The 15,220-nt window shown below is 35.8% G+C and overlaps 1 protein-coding gene across 1 annotated transcript in view; it reads right to left on the bottom strand.

The window, feature by feature from the left end:
- The window catches only part of KCNH7 (potassium voltage-gated channel subfamily H member 7), a 236,598-nt gene that overhangs the window by 98,152 nt on the left and 123,226 nt on the right, over window positions 1–15,220 (bottom strand). Inside the window, exon 3 of the mRNA XM_027810781.2 lies at window positions 213–368. Coding sequence (XP_027666582.1) covers window positions 213–368 — 156 coding nt within the window. The remainder of the gene's footprint in view (window positions 1–212; window positions 369–15,220) is intronic.

Raw genomic sequence — 15,220 nt, 5'->3', positions numbered from 1 at the left:
TCTACGCTATTAGTACTATCAGAGATCGGATAGATTATCTCGCCAACATTGTAACAGGTTTGCCATGTTTAATTTCTTATTGTTTTAAACTCTATCTTAAGTGAGTCAGGCAATGGGGATTGCATCAGTTCTTTGGTATCATTATTGCACAGGTTAGTTACTCTCCCAGCTAAAAGTAGAGGTAAGCAGAGAACTTTCAATGAGTAACTTACGATTTACAAGTTTGGATGGCAGTATTGGCTTGCACTTCTCAGGAGATGCCACATTCTCTTCATCTGTTACATACTCAAAGTTAATAATAAACATCATTGCTACTCCCTCTTGATTTTTTACTGGAATTATGTGGGTGTTGCAAATGAAGGTAGATCCTGCAGATGGAGAAAAAAAGAAATACATAAATGAAAGGAAACGTCATTATTTTTTCCCTCCAGTAATTACAGTTATACCAACAGATAGTGAAGCATATTTCTTTGAATTTAATGATTTAACATTCAGACACACTATTTAATTTAAACAGGAACATTTTCATAGAAAGAAATACATCTTTTTATAATTTATTAGATTATTACCTCTTCCAAAAGATCTCTCCTTTAAAATGTCAATTTTACTTTTTGGTTTTTATTCACTGGAAGTACCTATATAGACAGACTTGTGATATGGAGACATTTAGCACCAAAAGCAGCAATGCGAACACTGTTCCAACCATAACACTAGCAAAGAAAGCAGAACCCCATTCTTATAAATGTCAAACATTCTTCAAGCTTTTGGTTCTATTACAACAGGATGAATCATGCATTAAATATTTATGGGTGTAAATATATGACTATTCTTATTTTAGCTCTCAGTCTTTTGGGGGCTATATAGTATTGTTTAGGTTTGTGTTAAAATTATATTTGTTACCTGATCCTATGGAGTTTTATATTCTATCACAAAAGAACTTATAAACTGTGGTAATATTTTTCAATAATCTTAATCAGTATTTGACTTAACTGATATATACAATTTAAAGGATAAATTTAAAAGCACCCTAGTTTTTCATATATATGGGCCATACCCAGCTTGTACTGATATAGAAGGTGTAATTCCACAACACCTCTAGTACTCAGGGTGTTGTTCCAAAGCCTAATTACAGATTTAAAGAATTCTTTGTGCTAATTGTTCCAGTATGACTCTGAAGAAGTTTAAATTGACAAGGTCATTAGTTTTGACTTAATTCCTTCTAGTGGTTCCAAAAAATTATGTGATTGCTGTAAACAATACAATAATGTGCTAAAAGCTTCATGCAAACACAACTGTGAGATGGTGTCTTTCTATGATAGCTAGGGACTGGTTTAATGTACATCATCTGCAATTTATGCATTCAAATGCAGTAATCACTGAAACTTGACAGGCTGTGCAATTTGACAAAAACAGATCCTGATCTAGGTTACACAAGATTATTTTTTTTTTCCATTGAGGACAGAGATAGTAAAGATTGATATCATTATAACCAAGATCAGATTCTGGATCCTCATATTTAAAGTAGTATTTTCTATAATGTGGTATATATGGCAGTATGAGCTATGTATAAAATTGACATGCTGGCTTTTCAAGTTTTGCAGCTGTACCTTCAATCCATTTAATAAAACAGTTAAGCTGTGGCACTTGCCAAAGTTGCCATGGTTACAAGCTCAATGACTTTAGTAAACAGAAAATAAGCAATTTAAGACTGTTCCATTAGAGCTAAAAATAGAAGTGCTGCAGGCCAAGCATTGCAACTTAGACGGTTAAACAGAGGGTCTGAACATAATTTAGAAATAATCTTTGTGTTTTTAGTTAATAACAATACATATTGATTTTAAACGGTCAGAATTATATTTATTGATTTGTTTGGAAGAAAAGACTTACTATTTCATGCTATAGACTATGCTTTGACATGCAGATTTCTAGATTGAGCAGATATCCCCCAACTAGACACCTTTAACACAGAGGACTGGAAGTGGGGCTAGGCTGAGGGGTGCGTGGCTTTGAAAAACACTGAACTCCAGTGGATCTAATATTTATCAGTTTATGCAAACAAGGATGACAAGAAGCCTGACTTCTTTAAAAACTTTCCTGTTTTTGAAGGCAAGGGTGTTTCAGCTTTTGAAATGCTTCCCACAATGTTAAGTAATGACACTATCTCCCGTTTATGTGGAACATTCCACCCTCAAGCACGTACAAACCTCATTTGTACTGGAGCTAGGGATTTGCATCTCTTGGGAGATGCAGAAGATGTTTAACGGGCCACAGATTAAAAACCTGGCAAAGAGAGCACAGGGTTAAAAAATTTAAGCTGTATGTAGAAATATTTTGGGAATAAAAAATGGGAAAGATTCATATTTCATATAATTCATCATAGTTCCTTTGAGGACAAATTGCACCAGCAGGCTAATGACTCCAGTGTAGTTCCTTAGTTTGAAGTTTTTCCAAGATACCTGAGCTTATTTTAGAGGCATAGAATTTTTACTTTATGTGAATGACTGGAATTGGAATTCTGCAACTTGATCAAAAGATAATGCCTGTCACAGTTACTGTCACTGTCTTTAATACAGAAAGAGTTACCTGCTATACAATTATCAGTATCTATCTGTATTGAAACAGCCATAAGGAAATACAAAATACAAAATAACAGGAAAGACCCCAGTGTGACTGGAAAATAAGAGTTGGGTACAAAGAAAGAATACTAGCAAAACTAAATCAAGCATTCAGTTGTTGGATTTGATGGCAATAAATAAATAAATATTAAGAAGTAGCTTGTTTATAAACAATCTTCTTCAGTATTTGCACTCTGGCATTCCACTGCTCTTCATTGCACTCAACGTTTTCCCTGTTTTGTCTCTATACTGTCTCTCTTACTTTGAGAGTAAGAAATGCTTCTCATGAGCAATAAAAATTCTAATGAGGTTTCTGGAATTTACATTTCTCATCTAACAGCACAAGGCAAGTGGATGATATAATCAGAATAATTATGAAAATTATACCTTTGTAATTAATAGATGCAATATCCAGGGATATATCTGGATTTTATAAAGATTACTATTGAGGAGTAATCATGAAATATACCTGTTGTGCTCTCTTGTTATCATCATTGGAGGTGATAAAGAGGAAAACCTGGATATTTTCTTTTCAGCTTGAATTACATAGTTATAAGGGCTTGTTTTCTTCTGTCTATGGCATTTTAAAGCCTACTTTTTCATCTAGTTAAATTAGTGGCAAAAACCCATATGTGAAAAAATTCTACTCCCCTGTATGCTGTGTGGATATGATGTATAATTCTGTGGTTATGTATTCAACAGTATGATTTCACAAGACGAGACAGGCTGGTGTGAAACAAATAACTGCCAAAATCTATGCATAAATGACAATAAATATTTAAGAAATAAAGTTTTAGGATATAATAGGATTATGTAAGGCTATATTGCACCATTTGAGCAATCCTGGTGAAGCAAAGTCTATTTAAATATCTGGCTGCATAGTATTTACAGTTTACTGTCTTCGTGAGACCAGCACAAAGCAGGCACATCAAACCAATTAATTCGGTTCATAAAATCTATTAACCTTTTCAGTGATTTTCTAGAGAGGATTTTAGGACAGATTTTTATCAGGCTGCATCCTAGATACAACTGCAGTCACTTATTTGAACTGTAATAGCTCTGTTTATGAGCAATTGGGAGAGGACATTAATTTTAATACAACAGTGAAGGCACTCCAAATTACAAGAGCCTCCATTCTCCTGTGAAAAACTCTGACAAGCAAACTTTGAAAAATGACACGTTCCAAACAACTATGTTGATTCAGTCTTCCTTGGAAGAAATTTTCAGAGGCCATTACATATGCCAAGCTCAGAGGATCTCTGAAAACTGAGACACTGTGGCATTTAGATATTTGTCCTAATTCTTCAGAAGCCCCATGTTTCACACAACAGTGACACTTGAAAATCCATTGTGGTTCTACAGAATGGCTCTGCAGCCCTGTTGCCCTGAATAAGTCTGACAGTTGCTATCTGCATTTCACCATTAAAACATTCAAACTCATCCACCTCAATACAAATTTGAGGACTGCCTTTGCTGGGGCTGAGACTTGTTCAGACATATTTTGGTATCAGTCTTGGCTCCCTGCACCAATGCATTTATGACTTCTTAGATATTCTAGCAACATTTTCTCAGATGTTGCTAGTGCTGGTGTGGACAACTAACTAAGGGTGTAGAAAGAAAGATGTTGAGTATGTCATCTGTGTGCATATATAAATTTCTGGACAGGTTGACCTCATAAAAGAGTTTTCTAGGATTATGATAATTTTTCACCATGGCAACATACAAGTATTCCAGTGTAGATATCTGTACAATCCATAGCCACTTCTGCTCATTTAAAATTGAAGGTGAGAAGGAACAAAACCAAAACAGAACAAATGAAGAGCCAACAACCCCATGCCTACTAGAACAAGACCAAGGGCAGTTAAAAGTTAGACGTAGAGATACTGTACATGTTTCGAGAGCTAGGCAATCCTGTTTTTTCTTTAAAGACATATCTAAATGAGACAATTCTGCAATGTGACCATATTATGATAATAGAGGGACAAGAGAAAGAAGCTGAGTATTCTTTGCACTTTTATTAAATAATCACTGCACTTATTGTGGAGATAACTACCCATCACTTCCCTTGATATGATTCACATTTTGTCATGTTAAGAAATGCTCAAAATGCCTTCTCTCAGAGGCATAAACTTAGAACATATTAGTTACAAACACAGAGTTTATACCTTACATTTTAATTTATAATCTGAAACTATCAATTATACTAGAAAGGCAACTAAGTATGTTTCGTATTAAATTATGTCCTAAGCTTAGTCTTAATTCTATCAGCATTTTACAGAAAAGGAGCTCAGAAAAGTCTGCATAGTTCCCATTTTGTTAGTAATGAGGTGAAATGTGTGTTGTTTTCACAGGTTCATTTTTGACCAGTTACTCTGACATTAGATTCTGATCACTGTTACAATAAGTAGAAAATTAATATTCCTCTGTTCAGAAAAAGTGGACTTCCACAAACACAAAGTACAAAGAACATCATGTCATAAAACATAACCAATGGCATTTTGTTATCTTGTGTTCATATTTACAGTCTTATCTGTCCTTTCAACATATCATGACTCATGGAGTTTGGCCAATGTTAATAAGAACTTCTTTGGGGAAAGAAAAGAGAGAATCTAAGGGACAATTAATGTGGAAGATCAGAACACCTTCTCTTGACTTTGCCCATCCTTCACGGAGTCTTTGTTTGGGATGAGAAGCCAAGGCATGGCTTTCTACTAACTCCTTAACTCTCCAAATTCAATAGTCTCTTCCTCCCTAACGGACAAAAGAAACATCTCTCTCTACATCTTCCAGACTGGGACAAGTCTCAGAAAGCTGGTTACTCTGTTTACTCAGGTCCAGGATGATACTTGTGCAGGCAGAAAGTAAAGGGAATTTAATTACATGGAATGTATGCCCTGGTCTTAGAAAGAAAAAGGCTGCCCTAATTTGCGTGGACCTTTGGAAGGCTAAGGCTGCGGATCTTGTCCACATGCCCAGCATGGCAAATATGAGTAACTTAGGAACATATGAAATGCTGAAAACTCAAGTCTTGTTCTCTGGCCTGGACTGCTGTATATAATCTATTTTGTTGCCACATGCTGGCAGATAAAGGACATGGACATGCTCCTTGTATGGACCAGTGTGGTAGGGTCACAGGGGCTGTGTGTTAGATGAATTACATGGAAGACAATGTGGGAAGAGGCACACAATTTCTTGTGACGTAAGGCTCTCTCTTGCACCCTGCTGATAAAACTTTTGCATTCTTGAAATGCCCTAAGGATTAACAGAATACCCTTACTCCAAGCAGTTTCATACGTGATCTTCAGGAATTGTGACTTTATTCCCTGTTGTTCTTATCTGCTTTCAATCAAACTTTAAAAAAAAAAAAAAAAAAAAAAAAAAAGGAAGCAAGTCAACACTTTTTTCTATATCTTGTCAAGATTCTGGTAACAAACAGGTTAAAAACTTGTAGCAAGCAAGTGCTTTCATCAAACTATGAATGGTGCAGAAGAATGAAGCCTGAAAATGTCTGGTTGTCATTTACTAATGAAACCTGTAAAACAAAGCATCTTGTATCCTTGAAGAGTTATAAAAAAAGAAAAGGAAATTGGAAGAAAAATAGTACCCAGTGAATATTTGCTCTCCTTGTGTTATTTCTGTGACTTATCACTGAAGAAAGTCCTTTTTCTTTACGCTTAAAATTCAGAAGCCAGTTTACCTCTGGTTTCAGGTCCACTCTAAGCAAATAGGGTACTTAGTTGAGCTTTGTTGGCATTTAAGGAGAATTGCACTATGGATGTGTGTTGAATATTCAAGAGAAAACCAGTTTGCCAAATATTGACCGATGTTTTGTATTGTGATGTGGGAAGTCACCATGACAAGTTAAGGGCTGAAAATCTATTGCTTTGTGTTTCTGTTCAAGCACAAGCCAGAACAATGCAGCATGTCACAAGGAATCTAGTCTTCAGTGGACTTATCAGAAAGGTTTGCTTTCTTTCCCAAATCATACTAAGAACTCTGTTCCTGTAGTGTTATATTGAAAATAGTCATGTGAAGATCCTGCAGAATGTTAAAAATGTCTTTGCCAGCCCATTTATATGTCAATTAAAACTAACTGCTAACAGATTTTCACAACTTAGTCTGCCTGCTTATATAATAAAAACGAGTGGAAAAGTGACTGAATCTGCCCTGAAAAAATTGCCCAGCCCTCAGTGGCGTAGAATCAGATCAGTGGAGACATGTACCACATAGCTACTTGCTCAGTTCAGTAACAACCCCATGAAAGAAATATCGGACAAATATTTCTGTCTGTTTTTACCTGCAGCTCTGCATCTTTGCACTTGATGCCATTTATTCAGATCTTTGAAGACATCTGATCTGTAAAGACCTATTTAAGTTTTGTCAAAACTTTGGCTCTAAAGGAAAGAATTACCCTTGGATGTTCCATTTCTCCCAGCCTACCATTTGTTATGTAGCTGTACACATGAGGAATAGGAGGAAACTTGACGCTAAAACTGAAGATGATAATGTTTGTAGTCATAAAGTGCATCTATTCCAGGAATCTCAGGCTGCATTATAAATGCTGCCTGTTGCTGCCCTTCAAAATGTACAGGTATTACTTTACTTTCTTCTAAAGGCGGTAGGACTAAGGCATAATGAGGAGAAGTGTTTTGTCCAAAGCTGCATCAAAAATGAATGAAGAAACTAAGGGTAACACAAAGAAACTCTTGATCCCATTTTCACAATTGACTTAGTAAATAACTTAATAGATAACTATTAAAATGTGTCTAGTACTTATCCACACAGAACTTTGAGCAATAAGTTGTACAATTCCTTCCACCTCTTACCTGTATCTTCTGAACTGTGTTTTTATGTCATTATTTTCCAATTCCGTCTGACTGAAAATGAGCTACTTGTGTGGCAAGAATGGGGAATTCACAAGCTTCCCATTAAACATGCTGCAGATGTATCTTTATGACTGTCTCTTTTAAAAGATTCATTGCAGAGAACAACTGAAAATAGATGGCAGGTTGAAATGTATTATGTACCTTTCCAATTGAATAGCTATTTTTAAGAGGGGTGGGTAGAGACAAGAAGAGTGTATTTGGCTGATATTTATTAGGGATCTTACAGTGATTAACTGGGACCTGTTTCCTTTGACATTTCACTCCACCCTCCATATCAAATAGATATTCAGTCTGTCACTGAAATGGTTGCCGAACACTAAAGAGTTGATTTATAGGACTGATGTAGGTTTTGTAATGTATTAACTTACAGTGTTTAGAGTTGAGGGAAGAATTTTTAAACTACCAAACTAAGAAAAAAATTGTCCTCTGGAGGCTGTGGACAAGTTCACTATTGGACTTGCCTATATAAATATCTAATTTTCTCTCCCTTTATTCCCAGGTATAAAATAATTGAATAGCTAAATAAATACAATTTAACTGCTCACTCCACTGTTTCTTATGCTACTGCATTGACACAATTATTGCTGACCTCCTAATTATAATATCTATACCTACTGTAATAGAAATATGGTGATTAATTGTAATGCCGAACACATTTTATATGGGAAGAGAGTTTCCTAGTGCTTTGTTGTTTAAGCATATATAAACATGTACAGAAGATGTAGAGCAATGAAATATTTGGCAAGGAAAAAAAAATTGAACAAGCAGTGATACTATATGTCTATGAAGTAGAGACCAAGAAAAGAGTATAGCATGAAAAAATGTTTAAAAACTGTACATGGAAGGGTAAAGACTTCTGTAGCTCCCAGGCTACACGTAGAATGATTTTTAGGAAACCCCAGCTGGCGGAGAAATTGCAAGATAGGCTTTTTCCTTTCTGTTTCAGTTCAACTTAAAACTATATTTGAGTTTTGTCAAAGGGTTTTTTTCTAGAGCACAGACTGAAGTCAGAAGGCCCAGTTCCTACAGTCAGTCTTGAACATCCTCTCAAACTGATCTTTCTGAGAGATGTGCTCTGGTACATGCATAGTGGGGTGAAAGCTGGGTATGAAATGGTTTTCTGGATGGATTCTCATTGCTGGCACTTTGCAAAGCTGGTGTATTCAAACATGAGTGTTACTTGGCAACATTCAGGTCCTAAGGTTAGTCTAAAATCTCTATTATACATTGTCTTTTTCTTCCAGATGAATTCAGCAAGTAGTGCTGCTTCTAAGAAGCAGTGTATCTGGCTTGTTAATGAGAATATTTCTGTCTCTTCATATGCGGTTAAGTATCTTGTGCCTGGTTCCTTACACCTATGTAAAGCCTCTGAGTGCACCACACACTGCATATTACCAGATGCTAAGCAGTCACACATGGAAGGTCAGTGCAGATTGCGCAAAGGGCTACATCTCTGAAAAAAAAAAGTAACTGTTAAGTCTGTAAACTCTTTGCAAATTGACAAATAACTGAGGAGGATTTTTCACGCTTTTGTGTTATAAATGTTACATACTATGTGAATGAGGCAAGCCCAATGATTTTCATCTTGTTTTCTTAGCATAAATGCTTGATTTTATGAACTCTTGTAATGTAGTTGTGGGGAATGCAGGATACGCTACACTTGACAAATATCATAACTGAACTTTTTAACTGGGAAACATTGCAAGCAGCAGTGGTATTTTAGAAAAACTGAAATGTTTCACTTAAACATTTTCAAACTGAAATTTTTATTATTTTTAAAGGACAATATTTAAAAGTAATTTTTTTCTACACTGCACAAGATATTCCTGTGAGGCAAAATTAATATTTTGAAATGTTAATTTAATTGAAAATATATAAAAATAATTGTCAGGATTAACAGCGAATAGAAAATCCATTGTTTGCTCAGCTGTATGATACACTTGAACTGAGGACATATTAAAATAAGAGCTTTTTATTAGATACTAAAATGTGGATATCATTGACTAGAGTTTTATGTCTGCTAACAAAAGAGAACCCAGAATGTAATGCTGTAAAACACAATATCCCGATATGTGGCAGTAGACAATAAAAAATTACCAATGTCCAATATCATTGGACACAGATCAATACCACTTGAGAAGGGTCAGTGATTAATATCAGATTCTTTGCTGAAATTGAAGAGTTGGGTGGAAAAAATGTAGTAACAGCCCAAGTAATAATAATGAAAAGCTATGAAAAGGAGTTTGTTATACTATGTTTTCAGCTGTATCAACAGACATTTACATATTAGGGTAAATTATTTTCATTCATTTTTCAGGCTGTGTCAAGAGAATTTTGAATTAGGAAGGGTCATAGCAGTAGGGATTACATTAATTCAGTGGAATTACATGTAATTAGAAGTTTTGAAAACAACTGGATTTCATTGTGAAAATGCTTTGACTCTTTTCATTCACATTTTCAGCAATTTTATTTAAAGTGTAGCACTCAGCAAATACTAGATGTATAGCTCAAGGCAAAAAACAATGGTTGGAAACATTTTCTCTCACATATTTTTAACAGAAAAATTAAGAACTACAGAGCTTTAGTGTCTGTTTACAAACATGATGATTTTAAAGTTAATTACGCCTTAAACACAAATCTTTTAAAAAACCGCAATAGCTAACAAATCATCGTTCTAATTTCTTATTTTTTAGCTAGCTGTCTAAGAGCCAAGATGTATTTAATTGTATGTGCTAAAATTGAAGATGCCTTTTTCCTTCATCTTCTTTCCCTCTCTCTTCCTTTCTCTCTCCCACCCCCCCCCCACCCGCCACCCCCACCTTCTTTCTCTTTCTCTCTTTCTCTTTTCCCCCCCTAGCTATTCTTTTCTAAACCCTCATTAGAAGCTATGCAACTCTGGGCATTCAGCTGAGAAATGTCTTATTATGTTCATGAGAAAGGGATATCAGGTTTGTTGAATATTGTCCACCTTGCAGAAAAAGTGCAGATTAAGACATTTTGGTGAAAGTAGCCTCATTTATTTTTCCAAATTAAACTGCATAAACTATTTTAAGAACTAATTGAATAACCTCACAAAGCAGAATGGAAGGAAAAAAAAAAGCAAAAAGCAAAAAAAAAAAAAAGCTTGGACTCTATTTCAGTAATTTGTTTCATTCCTTCATGGTCCAGAATATACTATGAAGTAAAAGAGTGATCCAGATTCTGTTCTCACACTGTGCCATTTCAGGCAGACTAAGGGTTTTTTTGGTGATACAGTTCTTAATAGCTGTCAAAAAGAAGGCACTAAATGACCATACAGTGTGAAAGGTGATATAGGAAAACAGATCAACAGTAGGTCCCCTGAGGTAAAAGAGAAATGCTGTCATTGCTGCAAACTTTCACAGGTGCAATGTACATCCAGCTCTGTTGGCCAAGTGGAAAGAGTACCATTTTCTAAATATGGAAATCATAAGCTTAGAAAATTATGCTCATGGAAACATCCTTCCTGATGTTCCATAAGAAAATTGATCATGACTGCATAGAAATACGCAAACCCCAAACTTGTAGAAAAAAATTAAGAGTCATCATAGACAATGTCAGGTGTAAAGTCCGAGTATATGTTTTTAAGTACTTAACTGTAATCCAGCAAAATGTATCTTAAGGGAGAGAACAGACAGATGCAAAACAAGGGGGCCTTGTATGCAGTAGCCATCATGGGGTCTTGGTAACAATGATGATAATCTGGAAGCCCTCATCAGTGAGAAAGCCAATCCTGAAAGCTGATGGGAATAGTCAGGCTACTGGGATGTAAAACAAGTGGGTGTAACCTTCCAGGACAAACAAAGTAGCTAAAAGAGACATGTATTCTGAAGCTCTTGATAACACAAAATTGTGGGATCTTAAATGCATGTTAATAAATGTGGTGGGAGGCCTAGGTACTGGGAGTGCGTCAAACACATTAGTAAAATACTAAATATTTGTAAAAAGAAAAAAAAGTTTTCTAACGGAAAGTCTCCATGCCCAACATGATGTAATTTTGATTTAAGATCTCATTAGAATTGATAAATATGAATAACTTACTGGATTAGAAGTTCATGACTGTTCTAGGGGTGTTTTTCATGACCTGATTGCAATCAATGTAGACAAACAAAGAACAATCCTAAGCATTAAAATGGTGATTCTTCTAAATGGGTAATTTTCTATGGTTGAGAAAAATGTAAGTGGAAATAAGTGGGAGAAGAAATCAGAGAAATATATCAATGAAAAATTGGAATTCTTAATGAAATTGTTAGATAAAAAAAGAATGATGATTCCAGGATGCTCAAAATTTTAGCTGCAAGTGCATCTGTAAGTAAAGGTAACAAACAGGAATTAACAGGCATATGGTGAATGGAGAAAGAAGAGAGTTAATAAACATTTGTGGAAGCCGAGAGCTATGAAATATAGAAAATTGACAGAGGACTGTGACAACAATGCAAGAGTAAGAAGAATAAGTAAGTATGTAACTGCATTAAGCAAAAAAAAAATTCCAATAATATAGTGAAAATCCATAAAAATCCCAATAACAGTTGTGGCATAATTGTTAATATGTACGGATAATAATTATGTAACAACCAGATGGATCCTTTAAGAAATATTTCTGAATTGTGATTAGTCTTTGCTAGATACAAATTTGCTAGAAAAATTGTAGTCAAAGGTCTAGGTCTACAACTCAGCAGTCTACAACTCTGATGTAACCTCTTAACAAATCTTGCTGGGCAAAGTTCCGGAAGGTTGCAACAATGCTAATATTGTGCCAGCATTCATAGAAGGGATATAGTGGTTGGAATGTATGGCAGCGAGCCTGACATCAGTTCTAAACAAAATAATGGAACTTGTGATATTAGATTAATTTAATAAAGAATATCTGAAAGGAACATAATAATTATCACTCAGTATGGTAATGCAGATATTAATGGACAAGAAATCTGATTTGGTGATTATATTCTTTGTATAATAACCCAAGCAAGTAGCCACTACAGACATATGCTTTTGTGAGGTATTGTACTGATTGCTATACAATATGCTAATAAAGTAAAAACAGTATACTTATAGAAAGCTCATTACATGGTTTACAATTTGACTGAAAACTTCCAAAAAATTAATGAATGATCACAATTCAGGGCCAGTTTCTAGTGAAAGTCCACAGAAATGACCACAATAGCATTAATTTGTTTTGAAAAGATCTGGAGAAAATATCAGATCACTTCTATGAAATATATGGATGCTTCAAAAACTAGTTGTGAAGTGGCTAATGACATGGTAATGAGTCAAAATAGAAGAATTTGGATTATTCTGTAAGTGAGACATTAAATGCAAACAAATGCATTCTGAAGTGATAAATCTAACCATACAGTTACAGAACCAGGGCATGTAGGCTGAAACTAAAAAATGGTAGCTATATCCTAAAATGCACTGTCTCACAAAATAAATAATAGGATAAGAAGTAAGAATGGCGAGCATAGCCTGCATAATGAGGTAGAGTAAGAAGTCAACCTTTCTCTACATCAGAATTCTGAAAGGACATTGAAAAACTGGAGAAGGCATAAAAAAGAGCAGAGGAATAGCATTCCTCAGAAAATTCCTTTGGTGTGAATCTTAAACATGTCAATCTTTGTTGTTTAGAGAAAAGTAGTTTGAGAAGTGACTTGCATTGCAAGCAGTAACTTCATGGAAAAGAGTGCTGAATACTAAGGAGCTGTTGAGTCTAGAAGAAAGAACGTAAATGTCTGGAAGCTGAAAGCAGATAATTCAAGCTATATCCTCTGGAATGAACCACTCTGTTTTCCCTCTCTTTATGTTTTTAGATCAAGACTGGAAGAAGCAGACAGATCTTTTTAATCAACAAAACCTATGTACTACCCATCTTCATAAAGTTCTAATGTTTCTTCTGAATATCTCATTTCAATTATAGAAAAATTTAGTGCTTCCTGGTTCAACTTTGCTCTGCATACACAGTGTTCCATGAAGCAATAAACTGCTCTTCCCTGTACTAGGGAACAAAATTTCATGTGCTCTGCTGAGTCAACTGGTAAAATGTCAAAAGCCCTTCATGACCTAGTCAGGTTTTAATATTCTGACCTTAGTAATCGGTGGGATCACATTTCAGCAGCAGGCTTTGGCCCATCCTTGTGTTAAGGTGGTGTAGCAGTGAATTAAATCCACATGGCATGACTCCTAACCTCTTTCTCTCTCCTGCTGATGGACACAGCAGCAGACGACTGTGGGATACACATGCCTGTTTTGCACTCAGATGCATCAGCCATGCTAGCTCGGTACTCTCCGGGGCAACGTGTGTGGAGGTGTTGTGCCTCTGTTCTTTTCATTGCCTCCTCATCAGGAAAGGGCAGTGGTTCCCAGCTCTGACTCTACCAGTAACGGTTGCTGGAGGGTGCATTTGGCTATTTGGGCTGTGTTCGCTGCTCAAATAGCTGTATCCTGTCTCCTCTAGGGAAAAGGCACAGGCCAGATGGTTATGCAGGGTGAAAGCACTGCCAGTGCAAAATCATTATCATTAACTACATCTCCCCACAAATAATACGTTTATTTGTCAGAATGAAATCTTCCTTGTGAAATGTTAAAATTTTACCTCATAATAATTCTGTTAGAAAAAAGCTCTTTTTAGCTACCAACAACTCCACCTGATTAACTAAGAGCGTAACTGTTACCAGACATGGCAGTGGAATTTATTCTTTATTTTTGAAAGTAAATCCAGCTTAACATCCCCTTAACCTTCACAGAAAGCTCATGTTCTTAGCTTGGAATCATGCCCTTAGTATCCATACTTGATGGCTACACATGATGTCCTGACTACCCATATGTATGTCCATCTGTTAGGCTGGCATGGTGCCCTCCCACAAGTTGCTGGACTCTTGCCCTAGGACATGGCTGAGGACTGAATGCTTACTTAATACTTCATGTGACTTCCTGTCACTGTGGATGTGCATGTGTGTGCTATAACCCTCATGGCTGTAACGGATGGGGTGGAAGGTATTTGCCTGAATCACTTCAGATAAAATAGTCTATGTGCAGATCAGAACATCTTCAGCTTCTGATTTTTTCAGGGTTTTGCTAGAAAGATGGCAAGCAATTCCATGGAGTGAATTGGATTTTCTAAGCTATCTAAATCTGAACAGTTTAATAGCAAAACATTGCTTTTTTTTGTTAGGAAATAGTGCAAATTCTACAAAAAAGGGTCAGTGGTGAGTAATATTAATGAGACCCCAAAATAAAGTTTTCATGTGCTAAACACTATATGGAAGAGGATAGGAAAGGTATCCTTTCTAGAGGGCCAGATTTTTTAAAGTCTTCACATAGTGTTCCAGCTTGCTTAGTGTGATTTTATTTTGCCAGATTTGTTTTTCAAGTTGAACAAAATTGTTGACTAAATAGCTAAATAAAATTGTGCTTCTCTTATCAACGGCTTCTGGGTGGCATCTAAATCAGAGCACACATCCAGGCTCAATCCACTTCATCAAAACGGGTAATTCCAAAGTCCTGTCGCTACAGACCCTACAGCTAGTGACTAAGGCTCTCCCCCATGAAATGCTTCGCCTGCTGCTTTTCCTTTCTATCACTTATGAGTGCTTCCTTAGAGCTCCTGTTAGGCTACAGATCTCTTAGCATCTCTTGGCAAATGTTACTATAAAGTAAGCACTCATACTCTTGGCTTCTGATTTACTCCTTGAGGACAACATAGGA

This window comes from Falco cherrug, chromosome 8 (assembly GCF_023634085.1).
Source record: "Falco cherrug isolate bFalChe1 chromosome 8, bFalChe1.pri, whole genome shotgun sequence".
NCBI lineage: Eukaryota > Metazoa > Chordata > Aves > Falconiformes > Falconidae > Falco > Falco cherrug.
Note: the sequence above shows the minus strand (reverse complement) of the source record. Positions and strands in the feature narration are given on the sequence as shown.